Source organism: Sitodiplosis mosellana, unplaced genomic scaffold (assembly GCF_009176505.1).
Source record: "Sitodiplosis mosellana isolate CC-2019 unplaced genomic scaffold, AAFC_SMos_1.0 Smas_scaffold_6226, whole genome shotgun sequence".
NCBI lineage: Eukaryota > Metazoa > Arthropoda > Insecta > Diptera > Cecidomyiidae > Sitodiplosis > Sitodiplosis mosellana.
In genome coordinates this window covers 1,403,549-1,428,738 of record NW_022601467.1, presented here as the reverse complement: position 1 = coordinate 1,428,738, position 25,190 = coordinate 1,403,549, and the positions used below count along the sequence as shown (strand labels likewise).

General features: G+C 36.6%; 2 protein-coding genes across 4 annotated transcripts in view; both read right to left on the bottom strand.

The window, feature by feature from the left end:
- LOC129579069 (segmentation protein cap'n'collar) overlaps nt 1–25,190 on the bottom strand; it is an 86,771-nt gene that overhangs the window by 13,796 nt on the left and 47,785 nt on the right. For all 3 annotated transcript variants that reach the window (XM_055468648.1, XM_055468647.1, XM_055468649.1), the window contains 3 exons: nt 18,741–18,829; nt 18,239–18,646; nt 109–255 (listed from right to left, as the gene is read on the bottom strand). In XM_055468648.1, coding sequence (XP_055324623.1) covers nt 109–255; nt 18,239–18,646; nt 18,741–18,829 — 644 coding nt within the window. The remainder of the gene's footprint in view (nt 1–108; nt 256–18,238; nt 18,647–18,740; nt 18,830–25,190) is intronic.
- On the bottom strand, nt 1,563–2,647 carry LOC129579106 (nucleosome assembly protein 1-like 1-A). The gene has a single exon (XM_055468767.1). The coding sequence runs from the start codon at nt 2,505–2,507 to the stop codon at nt 1,644–1,646; it is 864 nt and encodes a 287-aa protein (XP_055324742.1). The 5' UTR covers nt 2,508–2,647; the 3' UTR covers nt 1,563–1,643.

The window sequence follows — 25,190 nt, the reverse complement described above, 5'->3', positions numbered from 1 at the left end:
GAAAGTTTTATTTTGTTCATTAATCCAATTAAAGTGGTAAAATGTCAAATTTATCAGATATTTTTTTTGTCTTTTGTTTTGTTCATTGATTTCAATCAAATAGCTCACCTGATAAGAATAGTGTGGTGGATAGTGTGTATAGGAGCCCATATCAGTGACATTCATACCGACGCCCATTCCGGGCAATGGGCTGAACAAACTGGCAATATCTAAACCACGTTGCTCCATTGAAGCTCGGCTAAGGGACAATCGCGACTGTTGTGACAGAAAGTAAGAAACATTGTGGAACATTATTACGGGAAATTGAAGTATTTTCAAGTTAAAATGTCATTTTATTCTATGTTGCGCAATTGATTTTGTGAAAAGGTTTCGACAAATTTACCGCTAGCAGAGAGCATATAAATATGAGAATTTTACTAGCATCATTTCAATGTTCGGGTGAAAATCAGTAGTTATTTCGATAAATTGAACTGCACTAATTAAAGATCGATGAATGATACGGTACATTTGCATTCATCTTAATTTCTTCCGTTCAAGTGCGTAGACAATAGAAACTCTCTGTGAAAACAGAAGAAGAAAAAAACTAACACCAAAAGCTGCGCGTAATTATGTGATGTTTGCGCTTAAGACACACCGCATAAGTAACGCAAAGGAAGAAAAAAAACTACACAGACACACTATTTAATTTGATTCATTCGTAGCAAACCTGGGTCATGGCTGCCAATTGTGTATTAATTCAACGCGCCTATGCGAAAGCGAAAAGAAAATCACGACGAAAACGTTCAACGGAAAAATGACCAACAATGGCAAAGGTGCGTTTCTATGCGTCAAATACACACGACGCTGATGATGATGATGACGACGATGGACGACGCTGTATGTGATTTTTTCTCTATCGTCCGACTCAATTCAAGCCAATGACTGAGAGCACATTGTGTGCTTGGCTGTGTTTAAATCGGAATTAGTGAGTAACCGCGAGCCGCGTTCTAGCGTGTGAATAAATCACGGTGAAAAAAGTAATCCATCTTTGTCATATGCCAGCATTCATAATTCATAAACAAAATGTTTTACTTAACGAAAAACTATACACTCATTATTCCATCGAGAGTGGCGCGCGCGCGCGTTCGTTCTCTCGCGATCGCACGAAATATGTCTCTATGTGTTACAGACATTCGTGTGGAAACAAACGTATGCCGGAATAAAAGCAAAAGTATTTTTATAAAATTACCGCAAAAATACCGCACACAATTGGCCGCTCGGTGTTGAAATACTTTTTGTTTTATTTTCATTTTCGAAAAACAGTACATAGGTACGTTGTTCCCCGATTTGGAGCACTCATCTGGATGGTGATGAATACGTAAAATCAATTTATTACCCGAAAAAAGACGGCGCACTTTGTATTCATAGAATTTATGGTGAATTAATTACTCGAGCTATTGAAATTGAACATTACATCCGGACTCCGTATATTGGAGCTTGTGTGCAATTTTTCTAAATTCCGTGATGTAAATAAACATGGTCAGATTATTATAAACAAAGCAATTACAACAATTGTACTCGGTTCAATATTTATATGATTTCTAATGGTTCTCTGTGTGTTTGTATTGACTTTATTTGGTCATTGTACGGTGTGAACACCACAATTAGAAATTACAATTCGAAACAATGGTTTCATCGTTGTCACTAGATGCTCCAAAATCGATGACCTCATCAACCTCGTTGAGATAATACAGAACGGCATTGGGAATTAATTTCTCTTTGATGAACAGTCCAATTTCGAAGTCTTGTTGAAGCTCAAAGAAAATGTTCGAATCGAATTCAAGGGAGTTAGTGTCTGGACTCTCTGATAGTTCTGGTGGATTGAAAAACATGAAAAATGATTCAAGTTCCTTTTCCGTAATGTTTGCACCGTCCTTCCACTCAATACTGCATCCGATCGCTCTGATAATTGAGAACCCGTAGAACTCATCATTGGTATCGCAGCTCAAAAAGTATTGCTTCGCTAGAACTGAATTCTCAAAGAATGGATTCGGTGCGAACTCGAATTCCAGTGTAAACGACATATCGGGCTCGTTGACCAGGCTCACTTTGATGTCCAGCAAGTAGCTCAATGCTTCTTCGTCACACTCATGAACGAGATCATCATTGTGTGTACAGTTTTTGATAGCTTGTAACCAAAAATTTGGAATACCCTTGATATCTTTTGTTTCGTCCGTGAAATACTTGTTCAAGTGCAATTTTTGCATCGCTTTCATTACGCCATTGACAACATCTGGTGGAACCTGTTCGTAACAATCGCCACTTCCGCTAATAACATCTTTACGACGTCCATAGATTTCCTGCCGCTTTTGCTGGTATTCCATGTCGAGGGCATAGAAATGACGATGAAAATCCATTTCAACACGTACATATTCACGTTGCAGCATTTTTAACGCCTGCAAACGATCCTGTAGCGCTTGGAAACTTTTCGAATCGGAAGCATTCGCAACTTGTTCAAAGTTTTCCATTTTTGATTCCACTTTTTTCTTGTCCTTGTTTCGAACGTACGGCACTTTTTTACGCGGATCGAGCCTCAGTTGTAATAAAAATGAAATGATAGTCTCGAAAATGAAGAAAAAAATAAATTACAAATATTTATGCCGATTGCTATGTTTTATCGATCAAATGATCTGGTTACTTTGATTTGGTTCGGTTTAAAGTTCCTTTTATTTCGATTTGAATCGTTTGCACGTGTGTGTGTGTGTGTGTGTGTGTGTGTGTGTGTGTGTGTGCATATGTGTATATGTGTATATAGCCAATATTTGTCGTCGGGGTTCTGGGATTGCGTGTGAAAATAGTCAGTTTTTTTCTCTCTTCTTATTTTTCTTTCATGCGGCCATTAACTAAATTATTAGTTGTAACACGTCATTTAACTAATCGAATGTAATAAGAAGTTTACTGATAAATACTGGACCCTGTTTCACTTTATGTCCGAGAATGAACATTTTATAATAATAATGATTATGCTTATTATTTACAGACTTAGCTCATTTAACGAGATTCGCTGAGTGAATTCTCGCATAAAAATGTTCAGTCGGTTTATCGTTGAAACGAGAGAAAGAAAATAATGAACGCACATTCTTTAGCACACAATCATATTTGACACAAGAATTGAACCAATGGCCGTCATGAAACCCGCACCACATTTAAATGACACATTAACGAATGAAGTTTGAATTATTTTTTTTTTCGTTGCTTTCAAAATGAACAAAAAAGGGCGCACATACAATTTTTCAGGAATTCACCGTGATGTTTGCACCGTGGTTCATTGACCAATGATTTTTGGTGGCTTTTCATGAGGAAAAAAATGAAGTAAAACCAAGAGGCAATTGCACCATTGGCTTGAGTGATGGCAAGAAAAAAAAATGATAGCGCTCGAACAAAGCAATCAAATTAAGTCAATGCTGTGTCGATCATGGTCAATGTCAAACCTTAAGAGGCATTTTGTTTGACAAAACTTTTCAATGTATCGACCAACCATACACTCTATCGAATGCAAGCTTCAATCGTGTGGTCGGTGCGAATAATGTTCAATTTAGAATGAGCCAACAATGTGCACACATTGCCTATTTAATGAATAAATAATGGTGAAACATTGTTTGAAGTGGTGCTTCAGCCAACGAAACATGGAACAAAACGTCCAAAGATCAAATAATTGTATACATTAAGCAAATTTCAAAACGTAAGAATATCGTAGGCAAAATTTCCTATTTCACATTCAGCATTTTAATATTCTTTTTTGATTTTATTCGACTACTTGTTTTTGGTTGGATTTTTGAATCGAACAAATTTCACATTTCTAGGGCGGAATAAGCAAACTGGCAACACGCCGACATACAATTTTTTTTTTAAACTAAATGAAGACACCAAGTTTTGTAAGCGCACGCGCGCACGCGTCCACACAAAACAGCGACGAAGAAAAAAAAATTCTCAAATGCTTTCAAGGACTTAGTAAATGCTGCAAAGTTGAACACATTTATTTTTTTTTTCTTCGCTGAGGTGAAAAAACCACTTGATTTGTTCATATTCGTATGAATTTGCGTCCAGTTTTTTTCCTTGCTCTTGTTCATTTGTTGCTCTTTTTCCATGCATATGAACTGAAATTTGCGCACATTCTTTTAACGCATTTTAAATTACTACCATTATGGATGTAGCAAGAGAAGACTCTTTTTTATCCATGGCTGCCAAATGAGAAAAATTGCTCGTAGTGTGAGAGCGATTGTTACCTGCTCTTTTCATTCTTAATGCATATGATTAAGTGTTGTTTCTTTTTAAATTATACCGCGCCATTGACGGTTTTTACATTTCTTATAAATACAAGAAGTGTCAAAATGACATTTTAATAATAAAACCATAAAGTAAAACACATTTTTTCCACCCGTGTGTATGGTGTAGATAAGGAGAGATAGGCAGCTAAAAGAGAGTGTGCCGGAATCATATGATTTATAAACATTTGTGCAGTTTTTGTTGCAAATTTTCTTCTTTCAGCAAATGCGGCTTGGAAGCCTTCTTTTGCGAACCGTGTTGCATCCATCCTTTGTTTGTTCATTCATTCGCTCGTTCTACAACTGAGCAAAGATTTATCATTTACTCTTATGATTCATCTTCCTACGTGTGCTTCCCATACTGCATTCGTCTGTCTTTTTTTTCTCTTCATTGTATGTCTTTCACTAACGATCGACTAAAGGGAGTCTGTCAACTCTCCGTTGTAGCACACACTTTAATTTATTGAGATCATTTGTTTGTTTAGTCAAAGAATGCAGATTGATGAGCTCTCCTCCCTCTGAAAGTAATTCGACATGCACATTTCCCAATCGTCACTTAGATAATATATATTCGTTTCAATTGATATCGTTTGGATTTCGGGCGGATTTTGTTGATATTTACATTTCCCGCGCGCTTCATTTCATGACGTCTTTTTTCTCAAGTGAACACATAGATTTATCGTTGGCGACCAATTACCAAAAAAAAAACTCACAGAACACATGATGGTGATATACAAATTATATGTACATAAATGTAGAGTAATTGACGGCTTTTGAAACCGGAGTTTGAATAGAAAAATGGCAACAGAAACGAATTAGGAAGAAGAAGAAATAGTTTGAAAATGTTTGTGCACGCGCTAAATCTTCAACGTTGAAATTTGAAGAAACAAAAACTTATGACCTTGAAACTTGTTTTGGACAAGTACATGTTATGTTTCTTTTTTTTGTTTCGTTCCCAAGTTTTTTTTTTCATTTTCATTTATAGTCTTTTTTTCTTTCGGCTGTAGATTTGTTTGCAATGTTCATAAAAAGCGAATCAAATATTCTACGTCTCCGGTTCAAGTACTGCTAAAAAGAATGTTATCATTCTGGTTGGCTGCCAGCATTTTCCTGCGTGGTTTTGTGCGACTGTGAAAGCGAAAGTGGCTGAAAAATTGCCATTTTGATTTCAGAACGGATCCAACTTTAATTTCCGCATTCAATCATTTTTTCATTACAGCAAGCAACCTTCGTTTGGCAAGAAGATCCGCATTTGCCAAAATAAAGAGAAAAAAACACATCAACATCAATGAATAGTATATTGACGCGTGTCAATTCATTTTGCACTTGTCTTGTGCCCGAGATTAAGATAAATTAGACATATAATCCGGTTGTTTGAAGACGCTACATCGCTTCAGATGTGTATGCGGCAGACGAACTACTTAATGGTTATTAAAAAGTGAAACCATAAACGAAAACGAAGACAAAAACTCTTGAAGCTTCAAATCACACACACAAAAAAAAACACCTCTTCCAGGTGTGTATGTGTGTTTTGTTCCTCGTAGATTTGATTATAATAGCGGAACAACAACAAGTTCTTCTTGTACAGTCATTTTATATCGAAAATCTTTGGGATGAATTGTGATGACCGATGTCGATCGACATTTTCGTTCCAGTCAAGAACAAGTACATAATTATACTGTGAAGTCCAGCCGATGCGAAGCAAACACACTCATACACTGGCAATTGAATCACGCTTAATCAGATTGTTGCAAATGAATTGAAAAATGGCTTGAATTTTTCTTGTATCGTTAACGATCGTTCGTCGCTTGTTTTGCAAAGACAAAACGTAAATATTAACTCTAAGTCTCTCTACTCAATTTTTTTTCCTTTCCGTCTCAATAAATTTAAAATTCGTGTATGCAAATCTGTTGCTTTAATTTATTGACACATAAAATAGTTATGTACTAGCTCGGACAGAAAACAAATGCAAAATGCGAATAACGACAGAGAGGAAAAAGCACAGCCACATTACGCACGCCATGCCTTTGCTACCGTGCACGTACATAGTTCTGATGTTTTTTTTTTCTTCTTCGGCGTCTCTAGATCGTCGGTGTATGCGTGTGTTTTTCTTCACGTAACTTTGATTACATGGCCGTTGCTGTAATTTTGGTTGTTGTTGTTGCTGCTGTTGAGTACTGTGCTGTTTTATCTGTTTCTTCTTCTTGAATTTCTCTTCACTCGGCCGGGCTTTATCTTTTCGGTGATTTTTATCAATTCATGAAATCGTTATGGACACGCTCGGCACGTAGATTCTAATGGAAACTTAATTACAATTGTTCTATTCCGTTGAGTAATTAATTTGTAACTAGCGCGCATATGCGACACCTGGATCAAAAGTCAAAGATACCACATCATAAAATGTTTCTATGTGTCTTTTTGTCTATTTTTTTGGCATTACATGTTTGCCTTACTTAACCCGAATGTTGTGTAGTTAAAAGACTGTTTCGTATCACTTCCATAACTACAGACATTTAAATCTTATGCAAATTCGTGGACAGGATATGTTTCAAGTTTATTAAATACACAAAATTTAAATAGGTCTCATGTAATCACGCAAGGGTTGATCTGTCAAAAACAACAGCAACAACAGCAAAAACTGGTCAGAGTTTGTGACCGGATCCATTTTTGAGTCGCACGCGCGCGGTAGTAACCAAGACATTTAAATGCGAACTGTGTCGTCGCAGATTAATCAAGTGGATCCATATTATTTGGTATTTAGTTAACGCATGTCACGTCCAGGTAATTTTTATTCAATTAAAAGTGATTACATATCATCAGCCATCGGAATACTAAGGGATTGATAGCAAGGCAAAGGGAAGCACAACAACGACAATGGCAATATAATAGCTGCAAACCACTCCCACTTTAGAATGATAACGATATTAAAAAAAAATCGTTTCAAAGGGGAATCAGATCAAGGATATGCCAATGTGACTTGGACCCGATCGAAATGCACTACAACCGAAAAAATGAGCTACACACAACTTGAATGCCATTTCATTTTTTTTTTTAAATAAAAAAAATCACACACAAAAATGTGAGACGAAAATTCATACGCACAATTGCCTATAATATGACCTATCCGATGTCATGTGTGTCGTATGGTCTGTCTGCCAATGTTTTATCATGAAATAAAATGCTCTTTTCAATTTGTCCAACTGAAAAGGCTAAATATCCATGATATTTCAACCAAACCTATCATTTACCTATTTTTTCGTTCTCTAAACAATAATTTTAGTTTGTGTCGTGTGTGTGTGTCGTTGTTGTTTTTTTCATTTTGGTTGTTATTGTATTCGAAGTTTTGTTCATCATAAATCACTACGTTATGAATTGAATCATTTAATAGCAATAATCAGACTTTCGCAGTTAGTGATTGGTATAGACGGGCGCACGCGCATATTTCTCTCTCTCCCTCTCTCTCTCTCTCTCTCTCTCTCTCTCTCTCTCTCTCTCTCTTCTATATTATCATTTGCGCATCGTGTATATGTCTGTATGAGAGTGTTGTTGTTAATTTCTGTGTTTCATTTTATTTGTTTAAAAAAATTCTGTCGTCTAATGCAGAACATACAGTTGTGTCTTTTGTGTAATCGATGCGGTGGTGGCGGTGACAGCAGCTCAAGCAGCCGGTATGATGTATCGCAAAAACGATTGGAATAGATGAAATAGCCACAAATTCGCTAGAGAGGAAGCGATGTGTTTGATCGAACTCCTCATACATACACCGTGCTAATGGCGCACTAGTGCGAAAACCGTGCAATCAGTCAACGAATTGCTGAACGAAGCAGCCGATGGATAGGCAGTGCTTGGGACATAATTGAAATGTAAAGAGATAAAACTATGTAATCAAACTGCCAATTTGGTTGAGCTAATACAGCAACGATCGGCGCGCAATCACTCGCGTATGCTGTAATGCATTCTGTAGTCGCTCGGATGTGAAAATGTATTGAAACGAACAAAAAACAAATCTATTTCAAGGTCATGTTTCATTTTATTCTATTTATTTTATTCAACATTTATTTGTCTTCTACATTTGTCGGCAGCTTATTTTTGCTGCATAGCACATTTAATGTGCCTAAGACACATTCAAGACCACAACGCATATTCTAAGCGATGAAAAATTGTATTGATCATCATTTCAATCAAGAAATGAAGATGAGACATATAAAATGAATATATTCAAAATCACTGAAATACAATCTTTGTACGTGTGTTTCCGGTGTCTCCTTGAAATTGAGCCTAACTCTAATATTAAAATCTCGTTTTTGTTCTCTTTTTCGGCTTCGTCAAGCTCGACAAAAAATATGGCCGTCCAAAATTTTAGCAGCGTACTCTCCAATATGGCCGCATTCGATTCGATAATAACAATATATAACAGCAATACGAAGGCAAACGATGATTCGCAACAAATCAATAAGTTCAGAATAGAACACGGGCACACATACTCACTGTCTAATCGATTGATTGGACACACTTCATTGGCATATATTTCGTGGAGAAAATTATTATCAATATGAAATTCAGGTGAATGATAAAATAATCATAATCGACCTGAAAACTGGATAGAAAACAACCTTTACGATTTTGCAATGACTTCATTTCCAGTTCTGTGTTATTTGTGTGGCGTTTCGTGTATTCGACATTCGAACGCAAATATAGAATCGGAATGGTCACACTCGATAATTATATGGTGCTATCAAATCGGGTAAGTAACAGGTACGTTGGGACTTTTTTGATGTTTTATCTGTGGATTACGCTCAATGATTGCGGCTCCGGTTGCATCGGACCAAGCACGTGCTTGTGCAATATTGCGTTCTATGCCTCTCTGTTTTTTCCTTTTCTTTTTCAAATATATGCTGCATTTGCTCCGTGGAGGACGACATAGTGATTGCGTGACAGAGGGCGTTCCAGCATTTCAGCGTTCGGTGGGTAATTTTGTTTTCTTTTTCAATTTCTTTTTTACAATAAAAGATCACACAGCGCCGAATCGGATGACAAGGCATGTGATTTGAGATTTGTAACTTTTTCGCTTTTATCAAGAAACTGAACAAAAAAATTCGTCAATTGGATTTGCCCACTTTCATTGTGTGGGTATAAATGCATACACACAATTGATTCTTTTGTGTTTCATTGTTTATGACTGAAAATGGCAACCAGTGTTTATTACCTCTCTGGACACCCCTTTGCTGTTTGAATGGAAAACTTGCGCTAGGCTTTTGTATTAGGTCGATCACGACTATTAAACTCAATGACAAATCACTCAAAAGCGTTCTCTCGTACTCGCACTCGCGCTTGTACAATTCTTTGACCGACCAAAATGTCTGAACTTGAATTTGCTTCACTTTGTATTTCTGTGTGCGCCAATGACTCTCAATGGTTAACTGAACTGTGGAAGTTCATGGTTTTCCAATGACCCAATGTGATTCGCGCATTCATCGATTACAAAGACTAGTAAATGTTTCCTAATTTATAATTTCGGCTTGAGCTATCCATGAACCCAAACGATAGAAATCAAAATTGGCAGCGAGGCGCCGTTGAACAAATAGATTTGATCGAAAGCAAGAAACCCCTTGAACCCATAATGAGAATTCAACCAACATCAAATATAACTTAACGGTTATAATTACATTTAAGTTCGCTGGATCCTTTCGTTTTCAAACACCTCTTAACATGCGCTGGGATTGTAGCCAAAAATCCGTTTATGTTTACTTTAGTTTAGTTTAGTTTTTTTTTCTTTTATATTTTGATTCACAATTTTATATTCAATTCTTTGTGACATTCGTTGGAAATATATTCAAGTTCTGTGTGTCATTTTGCACAACTCAAGCTGAATTTAAGAATTTTGTTCTTCTTTTTTTCTCTCAATTTTAACTTTCCTATTTCACCTTACGATCTTCACTCACGCTTTGTACGGTGCGGTAGATTGAGGTTCTTGATGAGCACTTACAGTTCAAAATTGATGACAAACTTAAGCCACATGGAAACACGGCACAATGAAGATATCGACAGTTGATTGATTGATCGTTGAATTGCCAAAATAAAAACGATCAAACGAAGATGACATCCAAACAATATAATGGCAACAACAACATTAATAAACAACAATTCATACTGGTAATAATATCAACAGCAACAATTAAAACATCTTTAAGCACTTGTTAAGATAAATCCGTACACAATGTATCAATGTGATAATCATCAATGCGAAACAAAATGGATACTATTTGACTCTGTACACACATACACACTTAATTAATTACTTATTTTGTTGGAGGTGAAGATGGCGAAGAGGGAACGAAAAAAAAAATAATAATAATAATATCGAAACGTTATTGCCGAAGCAAAATTGTAAATCGATTGATAGCAACAAGAGTCGAAGAAACACGATTTGCCATTGATTACAAATGGCCACGGTATATAAAAAAAAGGAACAAATTGAACGGCAACAACTAATAATATTAACAATAACAACAAGAAAAATCACACGAATGTCCGAACGGGTGATTATTTAATAGCACTTGCGCAAAAACGAAACGTTTTCATGCTAACCGAACGTTGGTCAAACATCAACTAAATTCAAAATTCAAACGTACAGCAAAATATGTGTACACATGTTATAATAAACGTTGTTGTTGCCTTCTCACTTGTCGTTCTTCTCAAATGTATCTACATGGAAAGAGCAACTGCGGCTGCCATTGCGAACAGAGAGCACAGAGGAAAAAAAACGTGTGCTTTGTAAATGCTTTTATTTTCGATCGTGATGTAGACGTATGTGTGTGAGTGTATAGCAGCAGCAGCCGCCGCAACAGCACAAGAGACGACTGCTTGATCATTGTAACAGTGTAACAGCGCAGTAAGTGTTTCTAACACAAGTATCAGAAGCTGTACCATAATCTCTGCAAATCGAATCATTCGGTTCTAGGAAATCGTTTGAGGCCCTTATTAGTTTTCTATTTGAATCATTCGCTGGAATGTCCAGTGCCGGTATTCTGGAACACAATCCGCAAAAATCATTCGGAATTATTTCGAACGTTCAATTGGATTTTTAGAAGTTGAGAGTAAACGTTCAATTCAAAAATGCAGTTGGCAAGATAATTGGACGTTTACTCTCAACTTCTAAAAATCCAATTGAACGTTCAAAATAATTCTGCATGATTTTTGCGGATTGTGTTCCAGAATACCGGTACAGATACCATTAGAAAAAATCTATGATTTGTTTTTCTTTTCATTTCAGTCCGATTCAAATTTTTATATGCAAATCTATTTGGTTCTTCTGCAAGAATCACGTTGAAAAATGCTCCGTGAAGATCAAAATATGTCAAATTATCCCCACAATGGATTGCTTGATGCGCGGCACACATCAACACAACCGAAACCTAATTACACAAACCGAATAACATATTCTGATGTGCCTTCCGTTGTTAACAATGGTTTAACAATACACGCCACATGTTCGGTTTTTTCTTCGTTTTCTCTCTGTTTTTTTTTTTTTCGCCAACGTTTTGATTAATTTGTGCGCACTTAATCATTTGTTCTGGCCGTAGAGAGAAAGAGAATGCCGACCGGCACACACTCAATTCTACAGGTTTATTAGTGTGCGCGACGACAAGACATCCGGATATATTTATCACAACAAACTAATGAAAAAAAAAAATATTAAAAAGTTTTTATTATGAATTTGTTTGTTTGCAAAGTAGTTTTTCCTCTTTTGCTTTGTTTTGCATATCGCTTTGAGATTGAAGAAATCCTGAGTCAGAACAGAATGTTCAAGGAAAATTCGCATTCTGAGAGCGCGTGCGCGCCGAACAACCAAGCAAGTGATCGCATAAACACATATACAGATAGACACAACCAAATGAGAAAGGTATGTATTTGAGGCATCTAAGGTACACACAATTGTGGTCATTTAGATTCGTTTAATGCGTTACAAATTTGTTCTTGAGTAATTTTTTTTCTCTTTGTGCTGTGCTTTTTCGCCGTGTGTTTTTTTTTCGCTGCCGCGTTGTCTTTCAGATCTCTTCCTTTATATGAGTCTGTATGTGTGTCGAGTATACGTTCTTTTTTTTTATTTTCTTAATTACAATTTAGCATTAAATTTCGTATTTTTTCCTAAGTGACATCAAGGTCACTGTCGATTTTTTTTTTCTGTTCATGTCCGCACATAATAACCACTATTTTGAATCCGGTGGATAAAAAAGTACACATTAGATAACTTGAATTCGAAGAGGAATTGAAGCCGATTGAATACATCAATCTTGAATTTCGTGCCGAGGCGAATGACGGTTGGGAAGTAATTGAAAATAACATATTTCGTTTGATAAAAGCGACAATAATAGTCAATGATTTCTGCGACGACGCACAACATACATACGCAACACACACGGGCAAGCTTTTTTTCTCTTTTCTGAATTAGACATTTTGCCATTGATTCTTTTCTGTTGTTGTTAAATTTTTTCTTGTTCTGTACTTTATTGAAACTTCCCATTAACCGCTAGCTGACGAGAGTACTTCGTCTTGTTGGAATCGCACTCGGCAAAGTATTCATTATTATCGACGTTATTAAAATATGCTGTTGCCCATTTTAATGTTAATGTTGATAATATTCGTTTGACGGAAGAAGCGTGTGTACGAATGATGCGACGTTATTGTACGCGGTCGCGCGCTCATCAGCTCATATTCTCTCTCATGCTGTTTCTCGTTCGTTGAAATGTTTAGAATAGAATCGGTACTAATGGTAATTTGAATGTTTCGAGATTTTCATTTTGTTGTTGAATACTTTCTCTTATTGTTCGAGTGCGTAATTCATGTTCAGTGGGTCGAGGTACGGTCGCAACAAACGATAAAGTGAATGAAAAATTCAAAGCTCCAAAGCGTTGCAGTAATTTATCATAGAGTGATTGAAAGGTGAGGCGCCCAAATATTTTGAAAACACTTTTTGCTGGTTCGCACCGAATGCGTGAGACACCGTGCGATTAAAAACACCGTTTATTTTTTTTTCGAACAACTTTTTTTCAAAGGTTACAAACCATTTGGAATGAGCAGATGTCGTGAAATTTCCAAACATGTGTTTTAAGATTGCTGAGCATCTCAGCATTTCGTAAGGCACGGATATATCCGAGCATATCGACGACGCATACAGTGGCGTGCGTTGCTACGCGCAGCCGCAACGACTCGACCGGAATGTGTATGTTGTTGCTGCGTGCAGCCACATCAACTGAACACACTTCGGTCGAGTCGTTGCGGCTGCACGTAGCAACACACGCCACTGTATTATACAGTATGCGTCGTCGATATGCTCGGATATATCCGTGCCTTACGAAATGCTGAGATGCTCAGCGATCTTAAAACACATGTTTGGAAATTTCACGTTAAAAATAATGAAAAACCGCATGAAATTAGCAAACGCTATTAGTAAATGCAATTTTCTATTGGCAAGCCGAGGAGAGGCGAAAAAAAATTCGAGGGCGATTCACGTCGCTCAAAGAAAACTAGGTGATCCATGCTGCGTGTCGATGAGTGAGAGTTAAATGCTAAATGTCTCAATGAAAATTAAGTATTCTGGTGGCTGACGTCGGATCAATGGCAACGACAAATCGTCAAAATGCATGCCCATCGAATTGAAGCGTAGTCAATCAACAGAATCGTTTAGCCCGAAACCATTTTCTGTCATTGGTCGTCGACTCGTTCTTCAACGCTGTGTACAAAATCACACTTTTGTTGAGCTATTCGATTAATTTATGCATGCACACAAATGATTATGTTTCGACTTGGGCCAGTCGTCAGTAATTCAGTGCTTAATTTAATTAAACTGAGCGATTACAATTGAATGCGGCGGCTCTCAATTGTGGAAAAGAAGAAGAAGAAGAAGAAGATACAAAAACCAAATGCTCGATCGCAAGATGAGCACATTGAAAAGAATACACATCAGAAACAGACGCTCGAAGAGTACACCGAACGAAGTAGCCGAATTAGAAAATGTACTTGTGCGTTTCGACGGCGTAATGGTTGGAACGTGAATAATTGCTGGACATTAGTTTTGTTTTATTTCGGCTAGATATGTTTGATGTGTTTTCCGGAATAATATGTGAATCGAACCGTTAAGCATTGTATTATGTACAAACACGCGTAGTTCCACATTATCCGCAAAGTACAAATCGTGTACAATGTACACTGATCGAGCAGACAGCGGAACAATGGGCAAACAATCACGAGGAAAAGTCGTCAAAGTGAACTAAACAATAAAAAAAAAGTATCGTCGGAATCACTTTTTATTGCTCTATCTCGCTTACTCTCTTTCTATTTTGGTCTCTGTCTCGGAAATTCCCGAACGAAAGAAAAGCAACCAAGCACAGACGATCGAATCTATTTATTGAGAGTCTTGATTTTGAGACTGGGCATCGATCAATTGAGATATGGTACAGAGGCTATGACACGCGATCAACATAATGCAAAAGTGCAATTGAGAGCAACAGAGTATTAAAATCTCTTAATCAACAAACGTCGTGTACCTATATACGTTGCCAAATAACACCGAAAAAATATAATAATACTAATCGTTTTGGTCGGGCCAATGTATTGCTTCATTACCATGTGTAATTTACTTCGGCTATTACGTACACCACACTGAATCGCTGATCGATCGTTAATCTTATGGCAACTGTCTTTGTACATCCATTGTATTGTACATTTGACACAAGCACGAAAAAAAAAACATTCGATCATCGCAATGTAATGTCTCTATATATTTCGATTTATTTTTCTTCATATTTTTCGTACCGTACAGTCAATCCAATGAATTTCTCGAGGCGCATAGTACACCTATTTCGTTGAACAAATTACCCTTATTAAGTGCAATAATAAGTTTTCTTTCATTATTATTGGCTAAAATTTGAATGGAGGAGCATACGTCAAAGACGAATTTTAATTGCACTCGCTGCCAAACCCTTGAGGCGAAAAAAATTCAACCGATTTTGACGACTACTGAAGAATTTTTATTTTATTCGTCTGCCGCGCCGAGAACCGTTACATTCTCTAGCAATAAAGAAAATCCAAAAGGCTACGAAACAAATATTTTGTCTTTTCGATCATCTGATTGCTATTACGTAAGAACACCCGATCGATGTGCCGGCTTTTTTTTCTACTTCAACAAATTGTAACGTCCATTGATCAAAATTATCTACGCAGTTCACACATCACCTATCTATTTCATTTGGATGAGTATACAAAATTGAAAATACATAATCGAAGCAAACGATCTTATTCCATATGTTCACAAACCCATTTTCGAATAATAGAATGACACTTACAATAGAGCAGCCAACGCAAAATTTACCATATTTCCGTGGCAAACCAAAAGAAAAAAAAATTGTGAACTATTCATATTCGACCGTTTCATCCAATACACAATTCAAAAAAGAGTGAGTGAGTGAGAGAGAGAGAAGAAAATGTAATCATTAAATGTTAAAACATAAAATTTATTCCAACGAATTTGTTCAGTTTTTGTGTTTTTTTTATTGTTGTGGTCTCTTCGCTCGAATTTCATAGTAACATGAATATGTTATGCATAGAAATCAGTCAGACGTAGCGAACTCTGTGTGGCGATTGCAATGGGAAAAATGTACAAAACAATAGAAAAACAATTGCTATTTACTTAATCGGCATTGTTGTTGTGACAGTTGTTCAACGAAAAAAAAAAAAATAGATGAAGAGGCTTGTGGCCGACACGAAAAAAATAGCTACTGTCGACTAAAAAATATTTTCAATTGCGTTTGAGCGAATGGAAAAAAAGGTTTTTGTTGCTAGGACGATGCGTCTTGCATTTTCAGTGGAGAAAAAAAAAATCGATTTCAGTCGATCAAAACAGCGAGCTGCTCGCGAACAATAGGACCATCTGCGTTTCTTTGGCAAATGGTGTGTTTTCAAGTAATTATTTTTGGAACAAAGCAATTCTTGGCTCTCACACACAAAATGGAAACAAACGTTTAAACTTCGACAAAAAAAACCCTGGTCTTTTCGAAAGGAAAATGGCGTCATCGCTTTGCGGTAACTCAGTCCAAAATGACTGCATTTCCTTGCAAAGAAACTAGAGAAGAAAAAAACGAACCAACGAAATCCTGCTGTTGTACGCATGAAAATTGTTAAAACTGCCTTAAGTGCAATTAAAGCGAATGAATTCACTTCAGTTGACTTAAGCCTTCTAATCCAATTTCTCGAAAAAAATTCGGAGTTGCCACCACTTGCTTAACGCACAGTGGTCGTATTTCTTTCTTATACTTGGGAGCTCAGCAGTCATTTCTTCTGTGGAAAAAAAGGACGTGTTGACAACGGGATACGGCTTAGTTAATTATTTTTTGAAAAAAAAAGAGAAGGCGAAAAGCGGAATTTCACGCGCGCCCATTTCGTATCAGGATAATTAGAAAAAAAGGAATACAGTGAATCAAATTGATTGTGCAATGCGATGGCGTTCTTTTGAAATTGTTCAATCGATGCATTCGATTGTACATGTTACCGGCCGATGAAAATACGGACTTTCAGACACATTTTTATATAAATAGCCGAAATGAAAGCAAAAGAAATCGATAATCCCGTAATTGGTGAAGGCATGGCAAAGTGAAGAGGAGGAAAACTAATGAGTGTAGAAAGAAAGAAGCAATTCTGTGGCATTTTCGTCGTAAGGAAGAGAAAGAGAAAAAAAAAGAGAGAACCAAAAGTGTTTGTTCTACAGCCGCACAAATTATGGTTACCTGTGGTTTTCGGTAACTAAAGCTGTTTGTACCTGTTTTTGGTTTGTCGAGAAAGAGAGTGTAGAAAAAAACATAGGCCATGCACATCTATTACATACATCGATTGCATTGTTATTGTGGCCGTTTGTTTTTACTGCTGCTGCTGCTTGTTGTTTCTTATTTTTTTTTTTTTTTTTTTTTTTAAATATGTTTCATTTTTTTTCTTTCGTTCGATGGGATGACACCAAGTGTTTCGAGAAGAATGCAATTCAAAGGATGGTCGAACAACGAAAAAGGTGAAATTAGTTAACTCTAGCTGCAAGATGCATCGTACGGAGGATTCAATGGAAACGAACTGATATTGGGTGTACACAGGTAGCAAACATCGATCGAAAATTAATGGAATGAACATTTCGATGGAGAAAAGGAGAAAAAATATATGCCGGAATCCCAAATTAAACAGTAAAGACATTTACAAGAGAAAAAAAAACATGAAAACTTGCTGATTAGATTATGCGATTGCCTTTTTGTTCTTGGTTCGTTGTCTGCGTTTTGATATTGGTCTTAATGGCGGCCAGTTCAAAACGATCGAAAACATTTTGTTTCATCAATTTGACAAAAATTTGTACTTATTCGTGTGTGATCAAGATAACGCAACCCTCGAATAAGCGACAGAAATATGTCAATGCGCATAACAAATCATCCCATCAATTGTGATGGAGAAATTAGTCAAATTTCTGTTCTCCGATTCACAATGTCCATTCAATCACACCAGTACGTGTATTTTCAACAGAGCCCCGGTTTCTTGTCATGTTTATTTACGATAGATTTTATGGGAATACAAGGGTATTGATGGAAAAGTATTCACATCAAGTGGATTTTGTCAGAAATACCACTTGCCACCTTTTTGTTGTCTCTCTCTCACTCACTTGTCGCTTGAGATTTGTTGACATAATCATCTCGGTCGGTTATTCGTTCGACCAGCTGGACACATTCAAGTGCCACTACACAATCTGAAAATCCTACTCTTCAACATGTTTTTATATGCTCCCTTTTACGCGGAATTCATACGGAGAAGAAGAAGAAGAGAAAAATGATCCCAAGAAAAACCAATCTATTTGCGCAACAATAAAGAATAATTCGATGGAAATTGTTCGGAATGTTGAAACCTACCTGATGATGGTGATGCGAATGATAAGACGGCTGTCGATGGTACATATTGGCGTTGGCATGGCCATAGTTTTGAGCCACCGAACGTGGATGTTGAAACGGACCAGCTGATTGAATCATCATATCCAATTCGTCTAAATCGCTTGCCTCATTAATTATTGCGCTTAAATCAGCGGAAATTTCTTCCTCGGTCAACGGAGGATCTAGCAAAAGTGGCAATTCACTGCTGTGAATTTCACTTTGATTCGTTGCTTTATTGTCTTTTTGTTGGTCTTGTGTTGGCACTTTGTCCGTTGGAAACGCAAAATTCGTATCAAATTGATTCGATGTACTGGCAGTGGCCGCACTACTCGATTCACCGTTTACGTCCGAATATTCACTCTTTTTCAGTTCTTCGGCTAAAATTTCATCCTATAAGCATGAAAGAAAAAAGTCATTTTTGCTTCGTTGCTGTTCGCCTAAATCCTGAAATTCGCTTTATTTCATTGGTGTCATCTTTACTTACAACTTGATCGTTTTCATTCGCAAGATCGGCCAATTGTAAAACATCCTGCAAAATTTCTTCCAATTGTAATGGTAATTGGATGTATTCACCTAAGAAATGGAAAGGGAGCAAACGGAATATTTCGTTAGAATTGATGTACTTGGAAAAATCTTTGGCTGAGAATTTGTTTAATTAATTAAATTGAGCAAATATCACAATGCTTATGCATTCGAATTGAATAAATTTTGATGTATGTATTCCAATTTACAACAGTTCTACCTGCTTGAGATCAAAAATCCAATCACAAGAATTTTTTTGACACTGAATTAATTGGGCAAGAATCAACTCATGTGATCAATCAACCGAAAGAAGTCCCAAATTGCTTCTAATCGAAATGATGTTTCCAATCAATGGGAAATGAATAAGTATTTTGTTCTTTTTTTGTATTTATTTAGTTGACATCGATGTTGAACCACATTTTCGGCCTAAACTCAAAGATAAACAGGAAAAACAGATAACGAAAGAATAATAATGTGTACAAAGGCGATGACAAATCATCAAGGCGTAAGTTCAGGCGTTAAAAATGCCTGAAGTGCTTAAGATTCCGAGTTTCTTCTTAGTGGCTACTAACTTAAATATTAGTTTAAGCCAGATGATGCAAATGTAAACAATTTATACTTAAAAAAAAATTCTGAATTGAAAGGTGGAAAAACCACAAAGCGTAACGCAGGACTTCGTACGTAAAGCACGTACTTTTTGTCTCTTTCATACCTTGTTTCGTTTGACTTGAAAGAACAATGCGACTAAGTGTTACTTCCTTTGAGGAATTTTTTTTTTTGTTAAAATCCAAGGCTTAAGCTGAAAATCGACTTCAAAGCGGAAATAATATGTCCGATCTGTTTATGTAAACGGAATATGTTTTGGCTTTATTGCAATTGGTTGAGCCAAAGTTCAAAGTGATAAATACACAATTTGTTTGCTGTGCCCAACTACCACGAAGTGAAGGGTGACGCGTTATTACTAACTATCGCATGAAAAAGTTCAAATGAACAGTAAATAAAACTGCACACCTTCGATCCAAATCATACACCCAGCAACGTGTTTATTCTATTGGACGTTGGTTCGATTTCGATAGTCATTGATTGCTTACTGAACCCACTTTCCGGCCAGACATCGTTTTTCCAATTATGACCGAAAACATTTTCTAGGCAATTTACGTTCAATATTATTTCCTTTTCAGAATACAAATACCGGAGGCGCGTTCGCGCTCGCGACCGCCGCATTGCGTTCATTTCAGTGTTGTGTGTAGTAGGGAAACGTGTCTGTTTGCTTGCTCACGGTAAAAATTACGATTAATCAAAAAAAAAAAATCCACAGACACAGAAAAAAATAAACAATTATTGATACATTTACATAACACGAACTTTTCGAACCCAACCCACGAACAACACGGAATTTCGAACATAATATCGAACGAAAATATTCACGGAAATAAGGCTTGTTCAATGCGATATTAATTTATATCTAGACGAAACAACGCCTTGCTTTCGGCCATTTTATTTAGTCCAAGTTTTTCTAATTGAACTTTTAAAACTGAACACAAACTATGCTGATGCTACGAATGGCCAATTTGAGGATTCGCAATCGCTTTTGCAAATAATATTTGAACTAATAAGCGAAAAAGAAATCATTCCTTCAATGAAACTGGGCAATTATGAGTATTTGCCGATTAATTGTACCCAAAACGGTATTTATATTGCCGTAATTGTCATTCAACTGCTCATAATTCCAGCGGGTAATGATACTCATGATTGTACGCAACGCATATATGAGTTGAGCTGTCTGCATTTTAGCCACGTCATTTTGAAATGTTTCAAACTTACCAACACCGTGATATAGTGAAATTCTCAATCGGTACGAGACGCTTCTATAAAAAAAAAAACATTTGCCTGATCTATTTTTATTTATTTTGAGAAAACAATGAACTTTGCGATGACCACAACATTGAAATAAAATCGTTTTCAAAATTGATTTCATGCAATTCAGTTAGGTGCCTCAAAATGTGAATGTCATAACGGCACCAGATCGCTCTAGAGAGCGAATCTGTCGAGAGTTGCAATCATTGTTTTGATAGTATGATTATAGTTTCATCGGGAATAGAACAATAATGATGACATGACACATATTCTACACTCACAGCGGAGGTATAGAGTATTGCTCATAGAATAAAATCAGCTACCAGACTTTGACACTTTCCACAGTCTCGTTGTCCATTTCACTCGTTGATTCAATTGTTCTTAATTTTATTGGCCATATTAATTTGCGCAGACCGAGTCACGCCAATGAGGTGACAATGCAATAAACTTTCCATATGATTTACAGCTTTCGGATCTACTTCTGCAAGTCGTTGAAGAAGATTAAGTTATGGAATCGTAGCAAGGTCGTATTTCTTCGAATGAACGAATGCACTTTTGATGTAAGTAGATTGAAATATGTCCCTTTTCACAAACATAGTGGCAAATGCCGAAGAATCGATCAGGAAATGCTTGGCCAAATCGATAGTTTTCGACCAAGATCCACTAGTACATTGTGAGATTTCTTCGAAATTTACATTTATTGCGTCGGTTCCTTGTTCAGCTGTGATATTTATTGTGATTTTGGTATTCGTGTGAGTGCATTCTGACGTCGGCGACGGCGACGCCATTGCCTGCGCCACATATATCGTTTCGTACGTGTTTGCATTCATGGATTTTACAAACACACAAAAAAGAAACAAAATTAAAAATTGAAAACGTGAAATGGAAATAATTGAAGTAAAATAACGAACGAAGAAAAATGTGAATATTGAAATGGAATACACGAAATGATTTAATGGTCGATGTTTTATTGTGGCGTTCGGGCGTACGCTGAACAAAACACACAGCCGAAACTGAACTGAAAAACAGACAACGGCGAGACGTGCACGAAAGAAGAAAAGGTGGAAAGTTCATCATACATGTGCTTGTGCATCGATTCGATGTGTTCATTTCATGGAGCAAGAGAGAGAGAGAGAGATCCACTAAAAATTCAATTCCAAACGGTGCTTTCAATCGAAATATCAATAATGCATTCGGTGATAAAAGCATTCCATTACGAGAGGATTCGACGAGGTGTTTCTTTTTGTGTGTGTGTGTGTCAGTTGCTATCAAAAACTGGAGAAAAATTCAAGAAAACCCGACTTCGGTGCTTTGAAGTCAAAAACGTTGACTCAGTCGATCGTTTACTGCATTCAACCCTTTTGCACAGGCAACACACTCACATACAAAGAGAAGTACAAAAGGAATGCATTGTGTGTAAGTCTTTTTTTTTTGCACGCATGTGTATATTTGCAACCACAAAAGCCAGCGGTCGGTCAATCACATGCATTGTGCACGAGAAAAAAAATGAGTATGAAACACACGTCGTTTTATCATTAATTTGCATTTGCGTTCAGCTCAGTTCGGTATGCAGTCTTTCATCTTGTCTTTTGCACATTGTGGCCAAATTCATTGAGCATTTACGGGGAAAATTACCCACCATTCGAAACGATCGGAAAGACGGAAAGACATACAAATGAAGAAGTAGAAAAAAAGAAGAAAAGAATGGAAAAGGTGCAAATCAAAAGAGTGAGTGTACTCAAATCTGTTATGATAGGAGTATATGACGACAGTCAAAAGGAATCAAGGCGAGAAGCAGAAAAATAACAAGTGCAGAACAAAAGGCGTCAGATGAATTGAAATACACTTTGAGGTTTGCTGGCGGCATGTCGGTGTGTGATATTTCTTCTTCTGTAGTTGTGATCGATGTTGGTTGTTGTTGTTGTTCGATTCAAAAGAAATGCATTGTGTTGTGCTCGTCAACTTGATATCCATGATGTTGAGACAAGACTGACTGACTTCGATTGTGATCGCGCGATCAAGATTGCTGATTTGAAAATCGAATATCTCTTCGATGGCTTCGAGAATTACAATGTTTTTCATCTCTCTCTCTCTCTCTCTCTCTCTCTCTGTGTCTTTTTACTTTCTTCTCTTCTCGTTGCTATTCGATGTTCGATTTGAGTTTCCTTCGAACGGTACAACGACACACTTGTATGCGATGGATAAAGTTGACGCTATTTGACATGTTGAAGGCATCAAATGAGAAAGAGGAGAGGAAAAACAACACAACCACACATATGACTAATGGAATGAACTTATCCACACTTATGTAATCTGATGTAGACGAAATAGTTGTTCAAATTGATCGAAAAACATTAAGACTAAGATGGATCCGAAATGGTTTTGGAGTTTGTTATTTTGGTGTTTTATTCACCTATTAAATAAATGCTTGTATCTGTGCAAAAATGAGAAGACAGAAGAAAAAAAATTCCGATGCAATGCGATTATGATGCTTTGATGTGTACAATGCGCGCAGAAACAATCAAAATGGCTTTTTAATCCATTTCACTTGGCAATTCGATCTCGCCAACAAAATCAACGATAACTAAAAAGAAAATACAACGATGTCGGCTGTGCACAAAGAGCACAGCATTTCTTTCATCGTTCCGTTACATTGGAAACAGTGACCATCTCAAATCACCGGTATGCATTCAATCCATCGTATTTGCATGTTTCCTTTCCTTCGGCTTCTTTTCTCTCCGCTTTTGGCTCAACAAAACAAAAAGCAAAATTATAAATTATTCCACAATTACATTGCACTTTTCATGCACATACACTCTTTCCTGCCTGTGTTGCTTTTCAAACCGCTCAGACTGCAGCACTGTGCCTATTGATGATTCTTATATTGCGTGGCCAATGGTGATCTTGCATAGATGAAAAGAATGACAAGATGCATTTTCGGTTCTGCTAATTTTCAAAAACTATTCGTGTTCACCTTTCACTTCTATCATAGACACCGAACGAACCCAATTGAAATTTTCATCCATATTTTCTCATGTTTTTTGTTGTTTTGTTTTTGATAAATGATTCAGTTTACATTTTTTTTCTGCATTTCATGAGTTTTCACATTTTCATTGAATTTTCGGTCTATTCAACGCATTTAATAGATAAATTATTATTAGTTATGATTTATTAAAAATCAAAACATATTGCAATTTATATACACGCAAAAGAATGGGCACAATGGAAAATAAAGCTGTTTGGGCTTAGATTCGGTCTCTTTATACGTTGTGTCGGTTTGTGTATTTCCATGAAATTCCGTCGGCAAAAGGTATTCACTTTGTCCATTGAAATCCATTTTATTGTAGATTTCAGTCTCTGGTTAGTCCATAGGGAATAAAGATGTTTCGAATGAATACAACAAATGTTTTTTTCCTCCCAAATTGTATGTTTGCGTTTAGGTCATTTCACGAAATATTTTTCATTTTTGTATTTGCCCGAGGGGTTTGAATCGAACTACCGAAAATGAACATGAAGTTCATGCAACGAACGAAAAAGAAAATGGCCGAAAATAAGACCACTTGGTGATTGAAACGACTTCACTGCATCGAAAGTCGATTCAACAAATATTTTGACTAAATTTCATAAATACTTTGATCGATTAGACATATATTTATTTTGCCAGTCCGATTCGGAATTCATGAAAAACAAATCCATCACTGAAGAATGAAAAAAAAAACCGACACACGCAGTCTAAACTGTGTATTTAAAATTCGGTGATAGATATTCCGAATCATAACAGTGAATAATTGATTATTGATATGAAATTGCTTCCAAGACTATGTTTGGTACACAATGTTTGGCGATGACCACAACTAAAACTTATTTTTGACCAAAATCTTCAATATACCTTCGTTTTGTCTGTTACAACGAAACCAATTCGGATGGCAATAATAAGCATGAAAAAACGAATTGAAATAATAAAAATCAAAATAAAATGAATTTATTTCACGGCAAATGCTGAACGCTCGTGCTAACATCAATTCGTTCAAATTGAAAAGTGCAATAGGATGGATCTTTGATAATAATATTTAAACAAGTATTATTTTCAGTACGTTTTCTGTTTCCGCTTAATTTCAATTTCTTCGCGTGAACCAGTTATGAAAAGGAAAAAAAATAACTAAAATCACGTGATGTAATGGGTTTATATATCTCGTTCGTCTCATATTTCGTGAAGCAAATGACTTCAAAAATGTATGGTTTTGTATTTATTCAAGTGATTTCGGTTCGTTTAACCTTCGAAATTGAATAAAAATGGAGGCATCGAACGAATTGCGCCCGAGATCTTCTGTGTGATTTGATTGTTTTGGCTCGACAGGCTGTTGACCATTACAGCGAGCGGGCAAATGAGCGAGAGCGGCCAAGCAGCCACAGCACGATGTAGTTGAAATAATTCAAATTCAATTATGCGAGTCGACTGACCCGCGCTCCGAATGTACTGTACGCCAATAAAAGTAAATAAACAATCGAATATTTGAACGACACGAAAAATCAAGTAAATTGGCCGAAACTTTGT

Bases quoted from the DNA above. Each gene is read 5' to 3' on its own strand.
- LOC129579106 (XM_055468767.1), bottom strand. From the start codon at position 2,507: ATGGAAAACTTTGAACAAGTTGCGAATGCTTCCGATTCGAAAAGTTTC.